The sequence below is a fragment of the Porites lutea genome, chromosome 3 (assembly GCF_958299795.1).
Source record: "Porites lutea chromosome 3, jaPorLute2.1, whole genome shotgun sequence".
Classification (NCBI taxonomy): Eukaryota; Metazoa; Cnidaria; class Anthozoa; order Scleractinia; family Poritidae; genus Porites; species Porites lutea.
The window spans coordinates 46,002,250-46,021,365 of NC_133203.1; the positions used below are offsets into that span (position 1 = coordinate 46,002,250).

The 19,116-nt window shown below is 40.0% G+C and overlaps 1 protein-coding gene and 1 long non-coding RNA gene across 2 annotated transcripts; one reads left to right on the forward strand and one right to left on the reverse strand.

The window, feature by feature from the left end:
- Positions 1–6,613: 6,613 nt before the first annotated feature.
- LOC140931266 (uncharacterized) lies at positions 6,614–12,764 on the reverse strand. Its single transcript, XR_012164952.1, has 4 exons — positions 11,391–12,764; positions 10,930–11,049; positions 8,500–8,694; positions 6,614–7,053 (listed from the first exon to the last, which is right to left on the reverse strand). It is a non-coding gene; the product is annotated as an uncharacterized lncRNA (long non-coding RNA).
- Positions 12,765–16,168: 3,404 nt separating this feature from the next.
- LOC140932392 (uncharacterized) lies at positions 16,169–18,105 on the forward strand. The gene is made up of 2 exons (XM_073382004.1): positions 16,169–17,957; positions 18,091–18,105. Exons 1-2 carry the CDS (start codon positions 16,362–16,364, stop codon positions 18,103–18,105), a joined length of 1,611 nt encoding a protein of 536 aa, XP_073238105.1. The 5' UTR covers positions 16,169–16,361.
- The last annotated feature ends 1,011 nt before the right edge of the window (positions 18,106–19,116 follow it).

Genomic DNA, 19,116 nt, shown 5'->3' on the forward strand with positions numbered 1-19,116 from the left:
TTTAAGGACCGGCAGTTTCGACTATCTGGACTGAGATCAGCTATTTGGGGCCAGGAGCCTGTCAGGGGCACCCAACGAGAATATAATTCCCAACCACTTAAACATAGCGTTGTTAAGGGTATTTTGGTATTTAAACTGTAGATATAGGCATATTTTTATCCCCTAAAATTTTTCATCTGTTCCGATTTCCTAGCTGAAAGTCTAGTTATCCGAAAATTATAGGGATCAAAACTTACATTTTCGAAAATTTCAGCAAGAAAAAAAGCTTCCGAAAATTCTAGGTGACCTTTTTACGGAAAAATCCGTTAAAAATGGGCAATTATACCATTTTTTAGATGTTCGAAAATCCTGGAAGAGGGAGGCAAGCAAGAAATTTTACAACAAATGTTCCGAAACTTCTAGATCTCAAATCATCTTCCAAGGATATTTCCGAAAATTGACGTTGGGTGCCCCTGGCCTGTTGGGGCTTATTTCTTGATGTTTTAAGCACCTTTTACAAAGAACGATGGTTATTGAGATGTGTTTTACATCATCTCAATAAAGTTTAGTTAAAACCCTTCCACTAACCTGCGAGCAAGCTCTCCTATTTGGGCAAGCAAAGCGAGCCGCGCCAGAACGCGCAAGCGAGCGGCGAAGCCGCTAAGGGCCAAAAAAAAATTCTCCGGACTGATCAGTCTCGTTTACGTTTCCTTAAAATATTAGTTGAGAGAATTTTATAAGTATTTTTCCATTGGTAATCACTGAGTTTATTAATTCTCATAAACTTGATGATGTATCGTTGTTTTTAGGAGAAAATTGATGATGGTCACTCTTAACCAGGACCCAGTTTATGAACGGACATTTTTTACCTGTGCAACCCTTTCACACGGAACCGTGCAAATTCTGTCATAGATTGCAATACCTGTCGCCGTTCAGAAATTGGAACGGTTCCGTGGGTTCCGTGTAAACAGAAGGCGGATCCGCCGAGCAAGTTTTTGTCCGTTAAAAACCTTATTCCTACCAGCCGAAAAAATATGGGAAAAAATCCTATGGTGTTACCATTAAAATGAAACGGCAGAAACCTCTTTGACAGAACCTTTGCCAAGTATCATAGTTTCTTAGAATTTTACAAAACATTGTTGCAATTTTTGGCCAATATAAGGAGTAGGCTCAATCTCCGTTAATGTGTCAATGAAGGTTGATAACCTTGATAGTACACAGCGTCAAGTCGCTTTCCACTACCTGACGCATGGCATGACGCGCGTGTTATGAAGCTAGACGTGACTACTTAAAATTTACCGTTCCGGAACTACAATCATCGGTCGGGAGTAAATCAGATTGCTGGGGAGTGGAAACATCTCTTGCACGTGTTTCAACAACAGCTAACAATCATTATTTTTTTATTATTCTCAATCATTCTAGAAAATTTTTAGCTAGCTCAACCACAAATACAGCATGGAAAGTGTTGCTTTTTTTAAGATTTGAGAAAATATTGAATCTGTTATTTTTGCACTTTTAATCCCTGACCACCTATCGATAATTACCTTAGAGGTTTCGTGATCTTAGTTTTATTTCCTGAGCCGCAGAATTGAATGACAGGTCTCTTTAAAGCTTATTGTAATCTTCAAGATCAATGACATCGATTTCATCATACACAAACCTCATACAAGTATAGTAATTACCTCAAAAATTTGGACTATGAAAGTGAACATTGGTCATTCAAGTCAAGAGTAAGTTAAGAGACTGTTGCTAAAAAAAACTTGATTTGATTTATTGCGCATGAACATTTTTAACGTGACCCAACTTCCTCCGTGCGTTATTGACCGGAGAACAGATTACTGCGTTAGTATTATTTTGATCTCTCCAAAAAAGCGGAAGAGAGGCTCATTCATTTCTCACAAGACCTGTTATTGAACTGTTAAAAAAATCTATGAAATTCTGCGTACCAAATGTTGTCAATAGGGCATTCCTCACTAATTTTAATGTCTTCCACCAGCATCAGTAAGTGATAGCTGGGAAAAGGTTTTTTTTAGTTTTTAATGACGAGATAGTTGAAGCCACGCCCGATTGACGCGTGCGTGAGTGTAAACTCTTTGAATATTAATTGTCTAATTTTACACACTTAAAGAATGTAATCAAGATATAATCTTAAACCCAGGGCAGAGTGAGACAATAGAAAGGAAAAACCAATGTCGAAACCAAAATGCACCTCTATACACCGTATTCACAAATGGCGGACACGCGGGAAAAAACTGGTGCCTAGTCATGAAAGCGAGGCGTTGGAGGATAAACAAAAATTGCAAATGAAGACTTTCAGTGAACTTGCAGAGTGTTTAGCACGGATTCCACCTAAAATAACTTTTTACGGACTTCTTTTTAAATACAATTACGTGGGATGTCTTCTGCTTTTAATGTTTAGTAGCTATTTGCTGTTTGCAATCAAAAGGGACGCGTATATCTTCAGGAAACAGGATGATTTTGTAGGTTTCCGAAGCATCGATCAGAAGCTCGAAGAGTAGGCGATCGCTGGAGAAAAGCGGCAACCATGTTGGCCCAAACTTCACACTGAAACCGAATACGAAAGCCGGATCACTACAATTCTGTATTGGATTAGATTAATTCCGTCGCTTTGGAGGAAATTGTTAGAGGTACGTTGGCAGAGCTTAGCAAACATCTCATGATTACTTTGTCATTGCGAAACAATTAAAAATAATTTTATCAAAATTAGAAGCTGTAGTGTGTGAATCTTATGGCTTGCTATTTGCCTGGTTTCTTTTAGGACATTATCTCAGAGAGCTCTTGGTAAAAAAGTGGTATAAAGCTTACATTTTACTAGGTTAAAATTTTAAGGCAATGTTTTTGTCAGGACTGAACACGGCAAGCTTCTGTTTCGAATAATTGAATTCGAGTCTGGATCAGTTTAAGAAGACCATCATTTTATTTATTTATGTATTCTTCAACTTTAAAATATTATGAAACATAAAGTTAAAACTCTTAACAGCTAAAGGTAAGAAATACGAAATTACTCGCTGAAATGATATGTGGCCGGTTTACCGAGTCTGCCGAGTAACAAGTTGAAATTTTAAGCGTACTCCTCTCGATCGCTTCCGCACATTAAAAATAAATTACCGAAAAACCGCTTAAAAAAAAGGTCAACCCCGCTGTCTAATTGATGTTCTTCATTGATAAAGACCAGAGAATAACGTCCTGGCAAACAAAAACCAAACATAACTTCATCGAAACCTCAGTCACCTCTTCTTTCCTGTCTTCCTTTTTTCCATCTCGACTTGAACTGTTTTGTTCAACGGCAGACGTCTCTTGCGTTAACAGTTGCAAGTAGGCCATACATCTGTCGCTTATTTCCTTTTTTCTTGCCACCAAGATTTGTTCATATTTCTGTTTCACCGAATTGCAGTGAGCTGGCTTTCGTACTCGGTTTCAAAGTGAAGTTTGGGTCAACATGTTTGCCGCTTTTCTCCAGCCATCGTCCACTTGTCAAGCTTCTGATGCTTCGGAAGCCTACAAAATCATTCTGTTTCCTTGAAGATATACGCGTCCCTTTTGATTGCAAACAGCAAATCGCTACTAAACATTCAAAGCAGAAGACATCCCACGTAATTGTATTTATAAAGAAGTCCGTAGAAAGTTATTTTAGGTGGAATCCGTGCTAAACACTTTGCAAGTTCACTGAAAGTCTTCATTTGCAATTTTTGTTTATCCTCCAACGCCTCGCTTTCATGACTAGGCACCAGTTTTTTCCCGCGTGTCCGCCATTTGTGAATACGGTGTATGAACGAGAGAGAATTGTACAAACTACTGAATCTTCGTAGACAGACATGCAAACAAAAGATATCTTTCCTCACGACATGAGGATCGCGTGATAAACATCTCTTCATATACCTCCTTGAACAAGTATAGCGTGGTTTTTCGTGCGCCCCCATGAGAGTGTGGTATAAAAAATAGACTTTCATTACCTGAACTCTAGCTAATTGATTTATAGAGGTAAATAGATCAAGTAACCATTTTGTTCGCTTTCTTACTGTAAACAGGAACACGATAGTCGCGTCTGCGTTATTGAATCGACTTCCTACGCCATAAGCACCATAGGATACACACAAGCCCCCGAAATATCATACCGTGGTCAATAATAGTGGTACTAAACACGAAAAGCCGTATTTGATCAATTCTGAAAGTGAAGTGTTAAAAATTGTCAGAAAATCGACCTCGTACAACAAAGAATACTCCCTGTTTCAAAGACGTCCGCTCAATGAGGACACCTCGTTATTACGGACAGTTTGCTTTGTATCAAACCCGCTTAATACGGACACCCGTTAATGCGGACAGCGGACACTTGTCTCTTGCCCAAGATCACCTCGCTTATGTTGACCATCATTATCAACTATGTGCTGTATTAAGTCGTTCCCTTTTGAAGGTTTACAAACCAGCAGTTGACTGCTGCATATCGATGTTGCCAGCGCTAAAGTACACCGAATCATCGGGATGTGTTTTGTACTGCAATCCCGAACTATTTTGAACTATTTCGGCCGCATCACTATGAGTTGAGATGATGTTACACGGGACGATTAATTTGCAACGACGCTGTTAATTGTAACCATTCGAAAACGTTGCAACAATGTTGCAACCTACGCTATCTTGCGCTAAAAATCTTCTTTGCGAGTGAAGGGTTTGTTAAGGTTGGAGGCGTTTAGTTTGACGATGCTGTTATTAGCGAAAGTCCTGATTTATTTCTTTAGTATCTTGTTCTAATAAAAGGTGTATTTTTGAGTTAAATAACCTGACCCGCTTCATACGAACACTTTCCGCAACGGCCCCTTCCGAGAGTCCTTATTTAAAACGAAGTTGGACTATACTCTCTAGAGGGGCGCAGCGTTGACCCGATATTTACGGTGATATTTAGACACTGAGAAGTGGACTTATGAAACGAGGTACTGCCGAGTTTTTTTAGACCGACATTTAGGTATCTAGATATAATTGGATGAAACACAGTTTCATCCATTCCAAACCTTCCGTAGCGATAGAATCAAATCTTTTTTGGGGGGTCGTTTTTTTTTTTCTTTTACAATTTAAGAAACGCTTTTTAAAAATAACATGATTTAATTTACTGTACCTGAAAATTCTTATCGTGACCATACTTCCCCTGACTGGACAGGATTGTTATTTTATTACTCGAAAAAAGAGGAAGAGAGGAGGGGAACCTGTTACGGAATTTTTTCTTATAAATCGTACTTATTCTGTGAAAACGTGAGTTCCAAATTTTAGTTCTCAATGGGCATTGTTCAATACTGTGTTCTCGAATTGCCCAAAATACACCGTTTGCTCCTCAAAATTTTGCATAAGAGTCGTTTCAAATTTCTTTGGGGACTTTAAATCATTGCCACAAGGCTCCAGAATATCTTATTAGGGGAGAAAGTGAATTTTCTTAGGGACAAATAAATAGCTAAAAAAAACAACCATTGAGCGGTTTGTACCACATGAGTGTTGCATAAGATTTTCATTGCCTGAACAGCTAAACAGATCAAGTAAATGAAACAGGAACACATTTGGAATGATTACGTCTCTATTCTCTGATCTCTATTATTAAATCGACTTCCTTCTGTAATCACGTTTACGTTGGGCATATGACGTCACAAGGTTGAAAGCAAATTTAATTTTCAAGTTATGGCAAAACAAATAAATAATTTTGAAACAGTGTGATGTGATAGAAACAAATGTGAAAAATTTTTGGAAAAGCTCAATTGCTTTAGGAGATAGAGCGCATCTTGAAATGTACTTATGTTCCTAAAAAAAATAACAAAATGGCTTTAACCAATTGAGCTTTTCAAAATTTTTTTCCCATTTTACTCCATCGCGTCGTGCTCTTTTTAAAATAATTATTTCTTTTGCCATACCTGGAAATGTTAATTTTGCTGTCAATCTTGTGACGTCGCATTCCCGCCAAAAAAAAGGTTAAAATCGAAAAATAAAAAACATACGATTTTTTAGCAATACAAAGTTCTACCATCCTGCAAAGTTTGAGCTCAAACGAATAAAAAATGCAAAAGTAGTTCCTAAGATTCACTTTAAGGCGTCCTATATGCCCACCCTGTAATGCATCGGGACCCATGTACTCCCAAATTATCATGCCGTAAATCGGGTTCAAGAACTACAAACAAGATACACAATGTATCCATATCGGATCTTCAGACAACGAGAAGTGAGAAGAAAAACTAGAAGCAAAGGGAGAAAACAGACGTAGACCATCTTTTTAGATTAATTCTTTTTGGATACGGCGAGCGAAAAACTGTGTCAAAATATTTGTAGCTCAGCGTCTCAAAAGATCAAAAATCGTTCCTCCCCACGATCACATGACTCCGGCGTAAAGCGTAAGAAGAGAAAACTGGAAACAAGGTCAAGCATAACTCCTCTATTTTCTGTGCCAATTTTCGTTTTGATAACCATCCCAATATTTCTATCCCCAGCGTGTTTTGGAATCCTCAAGGGGAGAAAGTGGCAAGTGGCAAGAGGAAGGTGGCACTTATTAATAACATGCGCATAAGTTCAACGTCGGTGGAAAAATTGGTTACAAGACTCGGGAAACGCAATAAAGGACCGACACGTCTGCGCATGCCTGGTATGACTCCCAACGAAAATCTTTATTTTCGTTTATTACACTTATAATTTAAATAACGCTGGGACAAGTCTATACAACAAAGTGGTTTAATAACCTGTATTCGTAGACTTCAAAATGTTCTTTCTCAAAGGTTAGAATATGCTTGTTAACATGTTAAGGGTTTTTTTCCAAACTTAAGCAAGAGGCTCTATACCTTACTAGTCTATGACCTATATTATGCTATTAAGATAAAGTAATATCAATTAAAAATCCTGAAATAATAAAATTATGAATTTGAGGCCTAATGGTTTCAGTAAATAAAGCATACTGGTCCAATTTCCAAGCGGAATTGCTTGGCAGTTGCGGAGTCCGTGGAATGTTGGAGCCACGTCTATTATTGGAAGAGCTTCCATGCGTTTGGTGAAAACTTCAATAACTGCTTGATTTCCGGAAGATTCTGTCTTCTGAAACAATAATATAAAATGGAGCTCAGAACAATCACTATGACTATTACCTTATTATAGGAAATTAACGCTCCATGAAATTAAGGTATTGGAAATTAACGCGACTTAAATTAACGCGAACGTAATGGAAAACGACTTTCGAATAAAGAAAATTAACGCGAAAGAGGAGGTAGAATTTCATAATAAAGGAAATTAACGCGATTAAGACACAGTTGGTGGTGACAATTGGAAACAAATTTAACAAATATTGTAAACCTTCGCCTTAGCTTTTGTGAAAGATGAAAAATAAAGGGTAAATGGAAAGAAAGAAAGCTTGTAGGTAATGTTTTTAAGGTGTCAAGAATGTCTGGACAGGCTCCAAAATTGGGGTTAAAATAATGGAAATTAAGAGCGCGGAAATTAGCGCTGCACTTAATTAACGTCGCGGAAATTAACGCTCAACAAAATTAACGCGACTTAAATTAACGCGAATTTTAACGATTTGCGTTAATTTCATGGAGCGTTAATTTCCTATAATAAGGTAAACTCTTCCTAAACTTCGGTAATGGAAAAGCATTTTGAGCCATCAAGGGAAAGTCTTCAAAGTACAAGGTAAACCACTAAACGATTCTCTAAACAGAATGGTCCACAGTGTGCGAAAACGTGTGGTCTAAAATCTTCAATACAAGCTTACTTTTTTTTTGCTCTGGCAATAACTGTGTTTTATTTTTACTTATCACCTACACTGGACAAAAAAAGTGAATTTGCACAAATTTGCTCCATGCAAATGTATCGCAAAAATGTAAAAACTGCGGAGTAAATATGGGACAGAGATGATAAATGCAACATTTTTATAGGGGGTGTAAATAACTTGGCAAATATGGCATTTACTCTCTTTGCCCCATATTTATTCCTTAGGTTTATACTTTTGCGACATATTTGCAAGGAGTAAATTTGTGTAAATCCATTTTTGGACCAAGGGCTAGAGCCTTTGTGGAAAGCAATCAAAAGAAAAACTGGAGAAATCGGGCGCGCGTCAAAATTTCCCGTTCCCGCTCCCCTCCAAACGCCTCACGCGCAGCCAACTCCTATCAATGCCTTTTTATCTTTCACCACAAAGACGGCGGAACGTTTTTCCAAGTGGATGGCTGACCAGTGACGGGAAGTGTGGTGGCTTAGGGAACCCTCCCCTCAAAAGGTTTTAGGTTTTTACTTTTTTCTTTTCCTTTTTTTTTCCTCGCGGGGGAGAGGGGTTGGGAGTTTAAACCCACCACCACCAGCAGCAGCCTCCAGGCTCCACCGTTTCTGCAACAGTCAACTTAACTGCATAACACTGTTATGAATAAGTTTAATTCTTCAAAGTAGAGATGAAAAGTAATGGAAGGGTTTGTGCGGTACGTACTTTCTCTATTTCCTATCATTTTTATATACTACTATCGTCGAGAACAATATTTGTATACTGCTTACCTTTGAATCAGCGATGGGAACAAAGCTGAGCTGTTTCTGTTCAGATGATTTAAATTCCTTTTCATTTTCGCCTAAAAGCTTGAGAGTGCAATCATTTTGCCTTTCTTTATAGCAAGAAAACGTTATATTTTGATGTGCTCGTTTGGTCAAGAGTCTCAAAAAGTTCATCTGAACGGCTTTGGCCTTGTATTCAATCTAAAGAAAAAAGATGTTTGATTAAAGTTTCTATGCCTCTGAGAAGCCACTCTAAAAATTTCCCAACAATGTATTGTTTTTAAAAAGGAATTTATATATATATAAATGTTTCACAAACGTTTTATAACCTCTGTCATCGGTGCTAAAGAAAAATTACAAAATGCACCCCCGTACAAAATTTTTACCGAGATCTCGCCGAGATCTCGGCGAGATTCTCGGCAGGATTTTGGCCGCCGAGATTTTTGGATCTCGGCGAGAGCTCGCCGAGATTCCTAAATCTCGGCGGCCAAAATCCTGCCGAGATCTCGCCGAGGTTTCTAAATCTCGGCGGCCAAAATCCTGCCGAGATCTCGCCGAGATTCAGAAATCTCGGCGGCCAAAATCCTGCCGAGATCTCGCCGAGATTCCTAAATCTCGGCGGCCAAAATCCTGCCGAGATCTCGCCGAGATTCAGAAATCTCGGCGGCCAAAATCCTGCCGAGATCTCGCCGAGATTCAGAAATCTCGGCGGCCAAAATCCTGCCGAGATCTCGCCGAGATTCAGAAATCTCGGCGGTCAAAATCCTGCCGAGATCTCGCCGAGATTCATAAATCTCGGCGTCCAAAATCCTGCCGAGATCTCGCCGAGATTCCTAAATCTCGGCGGCCAAAATCCTGCCGAGATCTCGCCGAGATTCCTAAATCTCGGCGGCCAAAATCATGCCGAGAATCTCGCCGAGATTCCTAAATCTCGGCGGCCAAAATCCTGCCGAGATCTCGCCGAGATTCCTAAATCTCGGCGGCCAAAATCATGCCGAGATCTCGCCGAGATTCCTAAATCTCGGCGGCCAAAATCCTGCCGAGATCTCTAGGAATCTCGGCGGCCAAAATCCTGCCGAGATTTCTTAATCTCGGCGGCCAAAATCCTGCCGCGAATCTCGCCGAGATTCCTAAATCTCGGCAGCCAAAAATTCTGCTGCGAATATCATGCGGAGAATATCTCGCAAGGACGCTATTGTTTTGGCCATCCCAATAAAATGTTTCGTTTCTCATTGCCCTCTCTCTCGTGAAGGTGGGTCGGTCGGTATGGCAAAAAAAAAAAAAAGAATGAACACATGATTGCATATTAAATCTAACGTTTAAAATCTAACGGTAAAAGATGTATGTGAACAGGACTATCGAATGTCTAAAAAGACTACAAAAACGAAGTATCGATGATAATTTAAGACAATTGGTGATAATAAGACAAGATCGTGTGCTTGTAAATTAAAGTACTTGCCTCTTTACAAGTGATTCTGGAATTTTTTTATTTTATTTTACTTTTCCACAAGAATGAGTCGGTCGGGCGATGGGAAACGAAGCATTAAATTGGGATGGCCTTTTTAAGTAAAAAACATCCATCAGATGAATGTTAAAAACCTGATTGGTCTGGAAGCTCCCAAGAAAAAAAATTTCTAAGCTTTCCATGATTTTCCTTACATGCAAAAAATCCTGGAATTTCTTACATAGAATGATTTCTGGCTGTTATGGCTCTTCCACACTAGAAAAGCTAGGAAAGCTAAGAATCAATTTCCATGCTTTCCAGGCCACACTTAGGATCAGTGTTTACATGGAGGTAGGGTACCCCAGATGGGCGGGTAAGGTAACCCGCTTAGGTGGGGTAACCCGCCTGTCCATATAATCTCTCATTTTAATGTGATCACGTTTACATGTTAGGTGGGGTAACCCGCCACATGTTACCTCACCTACCTGGGGTACCCCACCTTCATGTAAACAGGCTCTTAATTAACATTTTTGCAACTTTGTAACCTCCTGAAGTGACAGTCTCAGTTACCGGCCTTTTTCTAATGTAACCTTTGACTTACATGAAAATTAAATATTTATTATTAAGCTGCCTCTTTGATTTACCAATATTGTACAAAAATGTCAAGAAAAAAATTTATGTTGTCATATCTCCCCCCACCCCCCCCAAAAAAAATACAACATTGAAGTCCGTTTTCTGGTGCTGAGTGAACCACATTGACTTAAGGGTTGGATGAGTGGATGGTTTTTAATGAGATAGGTGTCCTGTGTGTAAGTAAGTGCAAAATTCTTAACACATTTTGTCCAATGTTGTAGCCATACAAGTATACAAATTATCACTAAGGCAGTTCAAGTACATTATAAACACCCCAAGCTCTCATAATCACTCAGAACCTGATTGATTATCTGATTGATGATGGTCTTTAACTTAAAAAAAAGTGTAGAGGTACTCACATCAGTAGTCTTCAAATAACCACAAACGTTTTGTCAGATGAACTGGAATGAATGCTGTATATTGAGTCCTTGATTCAGCTTGGCCATCAAGGCACAGACAATTTTACAGAGGTCATATTACTGTTCATAAGAAAAGTATTTAAGAACATAAGTATGGTAGTTTTTATAATCAGGCAGGTGACAGAAAAAAGTAGCTATTTTGTTTTGCAAAAAGTTCGACAACAAAATCTGAAATAAAGCACAGAGGTGCTCGTTACTGAAGCTAAAAAAAAAAAAAGAAAATTCCTCATCTGTAACAAATACTGTGTTATTTCAATACCACATAGGGGCAGTTCATATAACCCTTTTCTTAATATTAACCCAGGAATTCACTCTCTCACTCCAGAACCTAAAAAATCAATCATTTCAGAAACTATTTGACAAAAACTGAGTTTACAAAAAATATAAGTATGATCACTTACCGGAAGGTTTGCATGATCCAAATGAAAAAAATGGCCTGTCATTTGAATTGCATTGTCACTGTGGTGTATTCAAAACATTGAATTAGTTTTTTAGTCCGTGGATTATCAAAACTGAAGATTTGTTGGGGAACAAGTACTCTCTCAACATAGGGCGCTTTCCAGAAGTCAGAACTGCCGGCCGGGCAAGTCATCTTGACAATGAAAAATGCTTTGTCTTCGATATTACGCCTTACTCGCTCCGAGACCGAGCTGTGAAATTAAAACACCTAAAGATAATCTAAACAACATAGGACAGTAAATACGGAAAACGATTTGCGATCAATCCTTATTAATCATCAGTGAATTCATGGAACCGAACTGATAGCGTTCTTTGCAAGATTTTTGCTGCAGTGTTGTTTAAAACAATTAACAGCTCAACTTCAAATGAACGTACGAAAAAGAAAATTAAGAAGTGCGAAGGTCATAGTAAAAACTCAAAAGCATAAATAATATCATTGCAGATGCGTCAATTCTGACTTTTTAAAAAATAGTGAACGCTATTAAGGCCTCAGCTTAAATATAATTTATCAAGCATCGACCTGTTTAGTATGTTAAGAAGAAGGGCTAGCTAAAATGTAGTTCATTTTTGTAACCTAACAAGTAAGCTTATCGACATCTTTCCACAAAAGGGTAAAAAATATATAAAGAGAAACCCCATTTATCGAAAGGAAAGGAGAGCACTTACCTTTTCGGTCAGTCTTTGATTATTTTACTGAATGAAAACTTCATCGAAGAAAAGGATTATAAATCGATGTAGGGAAAAATAAGTCTTGTTTTTGTTCTTGTTCTCTGTTCAGCCTATACACACGTCATCTCTGTTCTTGTTGTGATTGAACGAATGAAGAGAGTTTGGCAGCCGCGTTTAGAAATTCGCGCCAAAACCGTCAAAGCACGGGTCAAGCTCGTACCCAGGGTCTTCTCGCTTTCCAATATGGCGGCGGCGGATCGACCTTTCAGATCTTTTTGCATATGCTGATTTTTTCACCGGTTAAATTAATGAACGTATGAGGGGGACAAGCATGAAATCAGAACTGAGGTCGGAGTAAAAGAAAACTGCCTCGTACATTGCTTTGAGTTCGCAAGTGAAGTCATCACACTGTCATCATTGCAGTTCCCGTTTACCGCTATTTTACCTGTTATACAGTAGCAGAAGCTCAATGCCGAGTGGAAGAAAAAAGGCACGTTAAGGTGAGTACTTACGGCTGTATTTTTGGTAATTTTAATTACACTACACAATTTAATGCATGCACGAATGCAATTGCAAGGTAGCTCCTACTGTAGGTAAAAAGTTTCTCTCAGACAGGCGCCTGGCGGCCAGTCAAGGTTTTCCCATCAGCATTTTTTACGGGCGTTCTTATCTTCAGAATTGCTTCTACGGGTCAAAGAATATATAATGTGAACAACTAAAAGAACCTTGAGCGGATATTTATTGCCTCGACATAAATTCCATATCTGAGAGCTTTTCCTGAATATGAATTTAGCACAATAAAATTTCAAATTTAATAAATTCTTGTCATTCTTGACCCAGTTCTTCAGTTGGGGTGGACAGACTTACTTTAGTATGACGCTTATGATAGGGTCATCCAGTGAATGAATTTACTCTCACAGCGAGGCTGGAGATTTTACCACTTGAATTAGGCAAAACAGATCGATACATGTTACAAGCCTATGTTCATGTCTCCTCTCAAGTTTTTCATTTTTCACCACTAAATTTGAACTTTTACAGTAAGTTTTTTTTCCCCTCTAACCAAGATGTTTCCTTCTTTTAAGTTGTTACTTGATTCTTTAAGTTGTTACTCTTGTGGTCAAAAACCCTCCTTTCTTTCTTTAAGTGAAATTCATTTGGAAATAAACAACCTCACTTTGATTAAATTGAATATGTTGGACAAAAGTTAGTCTTTTTCTTAGCACCTTTGGTTTTCAGTGAAAGTTACTATGGAGTTTCATATCGTCCATTTGCATTAAGTTTGGAGTCACTGTTTTTACAAAGTGTTATGCAGATTGACGCCGCTTTTTGAAAGCTGCAAAATTCTTACTTAAGACAAATCCAATAATTGTTTTAATATTCACTCAAAATTGTTTCCAAGGTAAAACCTAAAAATATGTCAAATATGTAAGTTGCTGCTTTCATGTCAATTTTTGTGTTCTTTGGCAGTTTCAAAACATAAAAGGATGTTTAGTCTAGATTACTTAACAATTATTCTTTGAAATCGAGGTGAATAGTGCCTAAATATTTACCGAGCCCCGAAGGCGGCGAGGTAAATATTCCCAAAGCCACTATTCACCAAGACTGAAAAGAATAATTGTTTTAGTGTATACACACGAAGTGATCTTAACAAAATCAGAGAGGAAACTATTAAAAAGTACGATTTGATTGACAGATCAAATCACGTGTAAGTTTAAAAATAGATCTTTGCAGAATTTCCAACAAGTTTATCATTTCGCAAACAACAGTGTAATGGCTTAAATGGAACCACTAAAAGTTTGAACTGTTTCCTTACCTGAGAAGAAAAGTAGAGCTTTGTTGTTTTCTGTTGACTCGCCAAGTTTATAGCCAAAAGGGTTGTTGTGTTGTTCTTCGCATGAAGTGCTGACAAAAATGGTGGCTCGGTTGCTCGAGGTAAGACGTCGTCTTCCTGTATCATTCTTTTTTTTGTTTACTTGAAACGTGGAATTTCTGCAAACATTTCGTTTTAAATTTGTTTGTCATAAATAAACTTCGATTTTTGAGCCAAAATTTTCTTGTTGGAAAACGCTGAGTTCACGAAACAGCTTCTTCTACGCGAATACACGGAATGCAAACAATCAATCGAGCACAAAACTCAGCTACAGTAAATTGAAAAACGCCTTATTGAATCCTTCCTAGGCCAAAATTTGGGTTAATTCAAAAAGCGAAGTCTTTTCTTGCCTTAAAAAAGTCAGCCCTAGGATTTTGTCGATTTTTAAAACATTGTTCTCTTAAAAAAATGGGAAAAAAACTGAGCTCACACATTATCCACTTGCTAGGAGGTGAATATTGTTGAATAGTCCGAACCAATCAGATTGCTTAAATCACCAAGATCACTGAGTGTGTATATACTAAAGAATGATATTCTTCAAATAGCAGTTCATACCTATTCGTTTTAGGCGGTAGTTTGCTTGTTTGTTCTCCATAAAATTTGAGACTGAATCTCCACCATTTTCAGTATCTCTACCAAAGTAGTTAAACTATTGTGCTCCTGCTATCCCTTTTTCACAATTATCATTACTATAGTGGTTTCAACTGTTCTGATATTGGCATGTATGTCTTGCTAAACTGGTCAATGGTAGCTGGACATGAGGAATATTACCCAGGGGATTTTTAGCTCCGTAGAAACAAAGAAATATTTTGAATGAACAATTAAACAGAGATATTAACAACATTCCAGAGCTCTATTATTTTTGCTAGCTTGGTTTAAACCTTTTTTAACTTCTTGCCAAAACTATCCTATCAATGATCACAAATACAAACTAATACATCATTTTCATGTATCATCGAACTTGACCTTCCTTGTGAAAAGGTAGTATATTTATTGTAATGAAAACCAATATGGCCACCAGCCAGCTGGGTAGGTGGTTGCAAACCAAAACGTTTCTATTGATAGAATTAGAGAGACTGAATCATAAAACTTACTATATACATTTAATATCATTTGTGTTTACCTTGTGGGGGAGGGGGGTATAGTTTGAGCAAGATTTTTTTATACACTGTTGAAGTATAATTTGTCTGAAATCCCTATCCCCTATCAGATTGACTTAAAGGAAATTGCTACCATAGTCAAACCTCCACTAATGACCACCTTTTTTCATAGCAGTGGTTGCCCAATTATTCTTTTGTTGATTTCTTTCATGGTGTTGCTTGTCAACATGCTAGAAAAAGCATTTTATAGAGCCAAACATGTTCTATTCCCCAAAAATGGTGTCAGTCCATCTCCCCCACCATACCGGCCATGTCTCTTCAATGGCCACCAAAGCAAATGTAGCATACTACAGTCAACTCCCGCCTTGCGGACACCTCGCTATTACGGACACCCCGCTATTACGGACAGCAGCAAAATCCCCGGCGAAAGTTACAGACGTTTGACTGAAATAAACTCCCGCTATTACGGACTCTCGCTACTACGGACTTACGGACACTTTATTCGGTCCCAACGTCACAATTTTATTGTTTTCTCTCTCGTTATAGCGGACACCGAGCAGCGCCTTGGAATATTTGCACACATATCAAGTGTATTTTTTCTGCTTTTTGAGACTGTCTTTGTCTTTTTTGGTCGATTTCCGCTTCTTCTGTCCATCAGTCAAAATTCCCTCATCTTTTTCTCTTAAGGCCCTCTTTGCAGTCTCGCTGCCATGAATAAGTTCGTCTAGTCTGTCCAAATGTATCCTTCCGCCGTAAATCTTATAAATAACTGGAAGTTCCAGTCCCAAGCCAGATCCTCGATTGATCCGTTTTCCACAGATTTCTGCTGTTGCCTTGTGGTTAGCCCTTTTTAGAAAAGACGACACAATTCCCGATAAAGCTTATGGGATATGGCCAACAATGCGTCCAGTATCTTCTACAATAGCAACAGCATCCGGATCTTTTGCATTTTCTGGTTTCAGCTGTAAAGTGAGCGTGGTACCAATAACAGGCTCGAAAATGTCCTTGTAAGTGTAGTAACATGAAGTACTAACTGACGGCTGACCGGCGGTAGAGCTGTCATGAGGGGAGCTGTATGAATCTATCGTATTAAAGTATGTTGTGTTGATGCTGTCGTCTCTGTACCTCTTCGGACTCAACATGGTGTCAGAAGCGTGACCTTCCTACTAGCCTACAGTTGCGGAGATCAAACCAATCGGAGAAACGGATCAAATACTGAGACGAATTGACCGATCAAACTTCACGCGGATCCTACGCACGTGGTTCAAAACAAGATGGCGGAAAGCATGCCATTCGCCAAACCACCGGAACCGCTGGAAATTTCGATGGGAAATCCTGCTCACTCGTGGGGAAAATGGAAACAAAAATTCGAAATTTACCTCAAGGCAATTGGAGCTTCAAAGAAACCCGATGAAATGAAAGTGGGGCTGCTATTAAACCACATCGGCGAGCCGTGTTTGGAAATTTACTCGAATTTCACCTACCTACCTGAGCGTGACGACCCCGCGGGAGGAGAAGAGAAACTTCCAGCCGAAGACTCCGACAACTACGCGACGGTTGTGGCAAAGTTTGATGAATACTTTCAAAAACGGGACCCTCAACTCATGCTGCGAGAGAAATTTTGGCTTCACCTCAAACGAGAGCCCACACAGACCTTTGATTCGTGGGTGGTGACTGTCAAGGAAAGAGCCGCCGAGTGCAAGTTCCCAGCCGATTTCTATGAGCAAGCAGTTAGAGACAAACTTACCTTTTCCTGCAAGGAAGACAATTACAAGCTAAAACTCTATGACGAGGGAGCAGCCCTTTCACTCGAAAAGGCAGTGAAAATCCTGTCTTTGAAGGAAGCAACAAAACGTGAGTTACACGAATCAAAAACCGCAGAGATTGAGAGCGTCACACCGCGAGGGAACAGGCAAGACCCTCATGCTGGTCAAGATACAGAGCAAAGGAACCAGCGAGACTTCAAGAGGAAGCCCTTCCAAACAAGTGGCCGGAACTGTGGGTATTGCAACCGCCAACACCCCCCGGGCAAGAAGAACTGCCCAGCGGCAGATACACGATGCAGCAAGTGCAACAAAATGGGACATTTCCCTATCATATGCAAGAGTGTACCTCCAAAGACGGTCAACGAAGTTCTTGCAACCGAGGATAACTTTAGCCTCACATTTGTGGGAGGGGTTTATACACCCACTAGTCCAAACACCTCCAAGGCCGAACCAGCAATAAACTCTCAAACCAGTAGGTCCGACCCTGGATGGCATGTCAACCTCAAGATTCAAGACCAAGAGACGCTGGCATGGTGCATCGACACAGGAGCACAAGTGTCTGTGATGCCTGAGCACATCTACAAGTCTTCATATGGAACACTTTCAAAATCTGACAGAGAACTTGTCGGAGCAGGGGATGTTCCTTTAAAGACCCTTGGATGTGCAGTCATGAACCTCCAACAAGACGAAACAGTCATTAAAGAACGAGTGTACGTAGTCAGTGGGGCATCCAAGTTGCTTCTGGGGATACCCGCCATCCGAAGTCTTGGTCTTATCCATGAAATCCCTGGGACATACAGTGTTAAAGCTGTCCATCAAATGCCTGATAGCCATCCACTCCAATCAGGGACCAAGGAGGACATTGTCAAGCAGTACCCATCACTTTTTCAAGGCCTTGGCAAATTGGAGGGTGAGCATACAATTCAATTGAAGGAAGGGGCCACACCCTTTTGTTTGACCACTCCCAGGCGAGTACCACTGCCACTAATGAAGCAAGTGCAAGAGGAGATCAAGCGTATGGAACAACTGGACGTTATTGAACCAGTGGATGAGCCGACAGAATGGTGTTCACCGATTGTGGTAGTGCCAAAGGCCGATGGCAGGGTGCGGATATGTGTTGATCTTACCAGGCTTAACCAAGCGGTCCGCCGAGAAGTCTATCAAATGCCAACAGTTGAAGAGACCCTGGGAAGCCTAACAGAAGGCTCAGTCTTCTCCAAACTTGATGCCAACTCAGGGTTTCATCAGATAGTCCTAAACCCAGAAAGTGCCAAGCTAACTACCTTTATCACGCCCTTCGGCCGTTACATGTTCAAGCGTCTTCCCTTCGGCATATCCTCAGCCCCAGAACATTTCCAAAAGAGGATGGACAAAGAACTCTCTGGAATAGAAGGGGTCAAGTGCCGCATGGATGATATTCTAATCATCGGGAAAGACCAAGCGGAACATGACAAACGACTTAAGCAAGTCCTTGACAGGCTAGTCGAGAGGAAACTAACACTCAACCTTGAGAAGTGTTTATTTTCTCAATCCAGGTTGCAATACTTGGGCCAAATCATTGACAGTGATGGAATCAGGAAAGACCCCTCCAAGATCAAAGCCATCACCGACATGGCAGAACCCCAGAACATTGCAGACCTGAGACGTTTCCTGGGTTTGGTCAACCACCTTATGAAGTTTTGCCCAAATCTGGCTGAGACGACGAAACCCTTAAGAGACTTGCTCAAGAAGGAGAACGCGTGGGTGTGGGGCACAGCCCAACAAGAAGCCTTCCGACAGCTGAAAGTAGACATGGCATCCGACCAAGTTCTTGCACTGTACGATCCAGAGAAGGAGACCGTGGTCTCATCTGATGCCAGCAGTTTTGGACTTGGTGCGGTCCTCGTGCAGAAGCAGCCGTCCGGTGAAATGAGGCCAGTGGCTTATGCTAGCAGATCAATGACCGAGACAGAGCGTCGTTATGCCCAGATCGAAAAAGAGGCCTTGGCTATCACATGGGCACTTGAACACTGGGCTGAATTCTTGATCGGAATGAGATTTAAAGTGGAAACCGATCACAAGCCATTGATTCCATTGTTTTCCACAAAGCTGATTGACGAGCTACCAGTACGCATACAACGCTTCAGGATGAGACTCATGAGATTTGACTTTGCCATCGCACATGTTCCTGGTAAACTCTTGTACACAGCTGATTCATTGTCTCGATCCCCCCAGGAGGGTAAAGCCCAGGAGCCTAAGTCATGGGACGACCCACATGACGAAG

Coding starts and splice junctions, on each gene's coding strand:
- LOC140932392 (XM_073382004.1), top strand. CDS start 16,362: ATGGCGGAAAGCATGCCATTCGCCAAACCACCGGAACCGCTGGAAATT.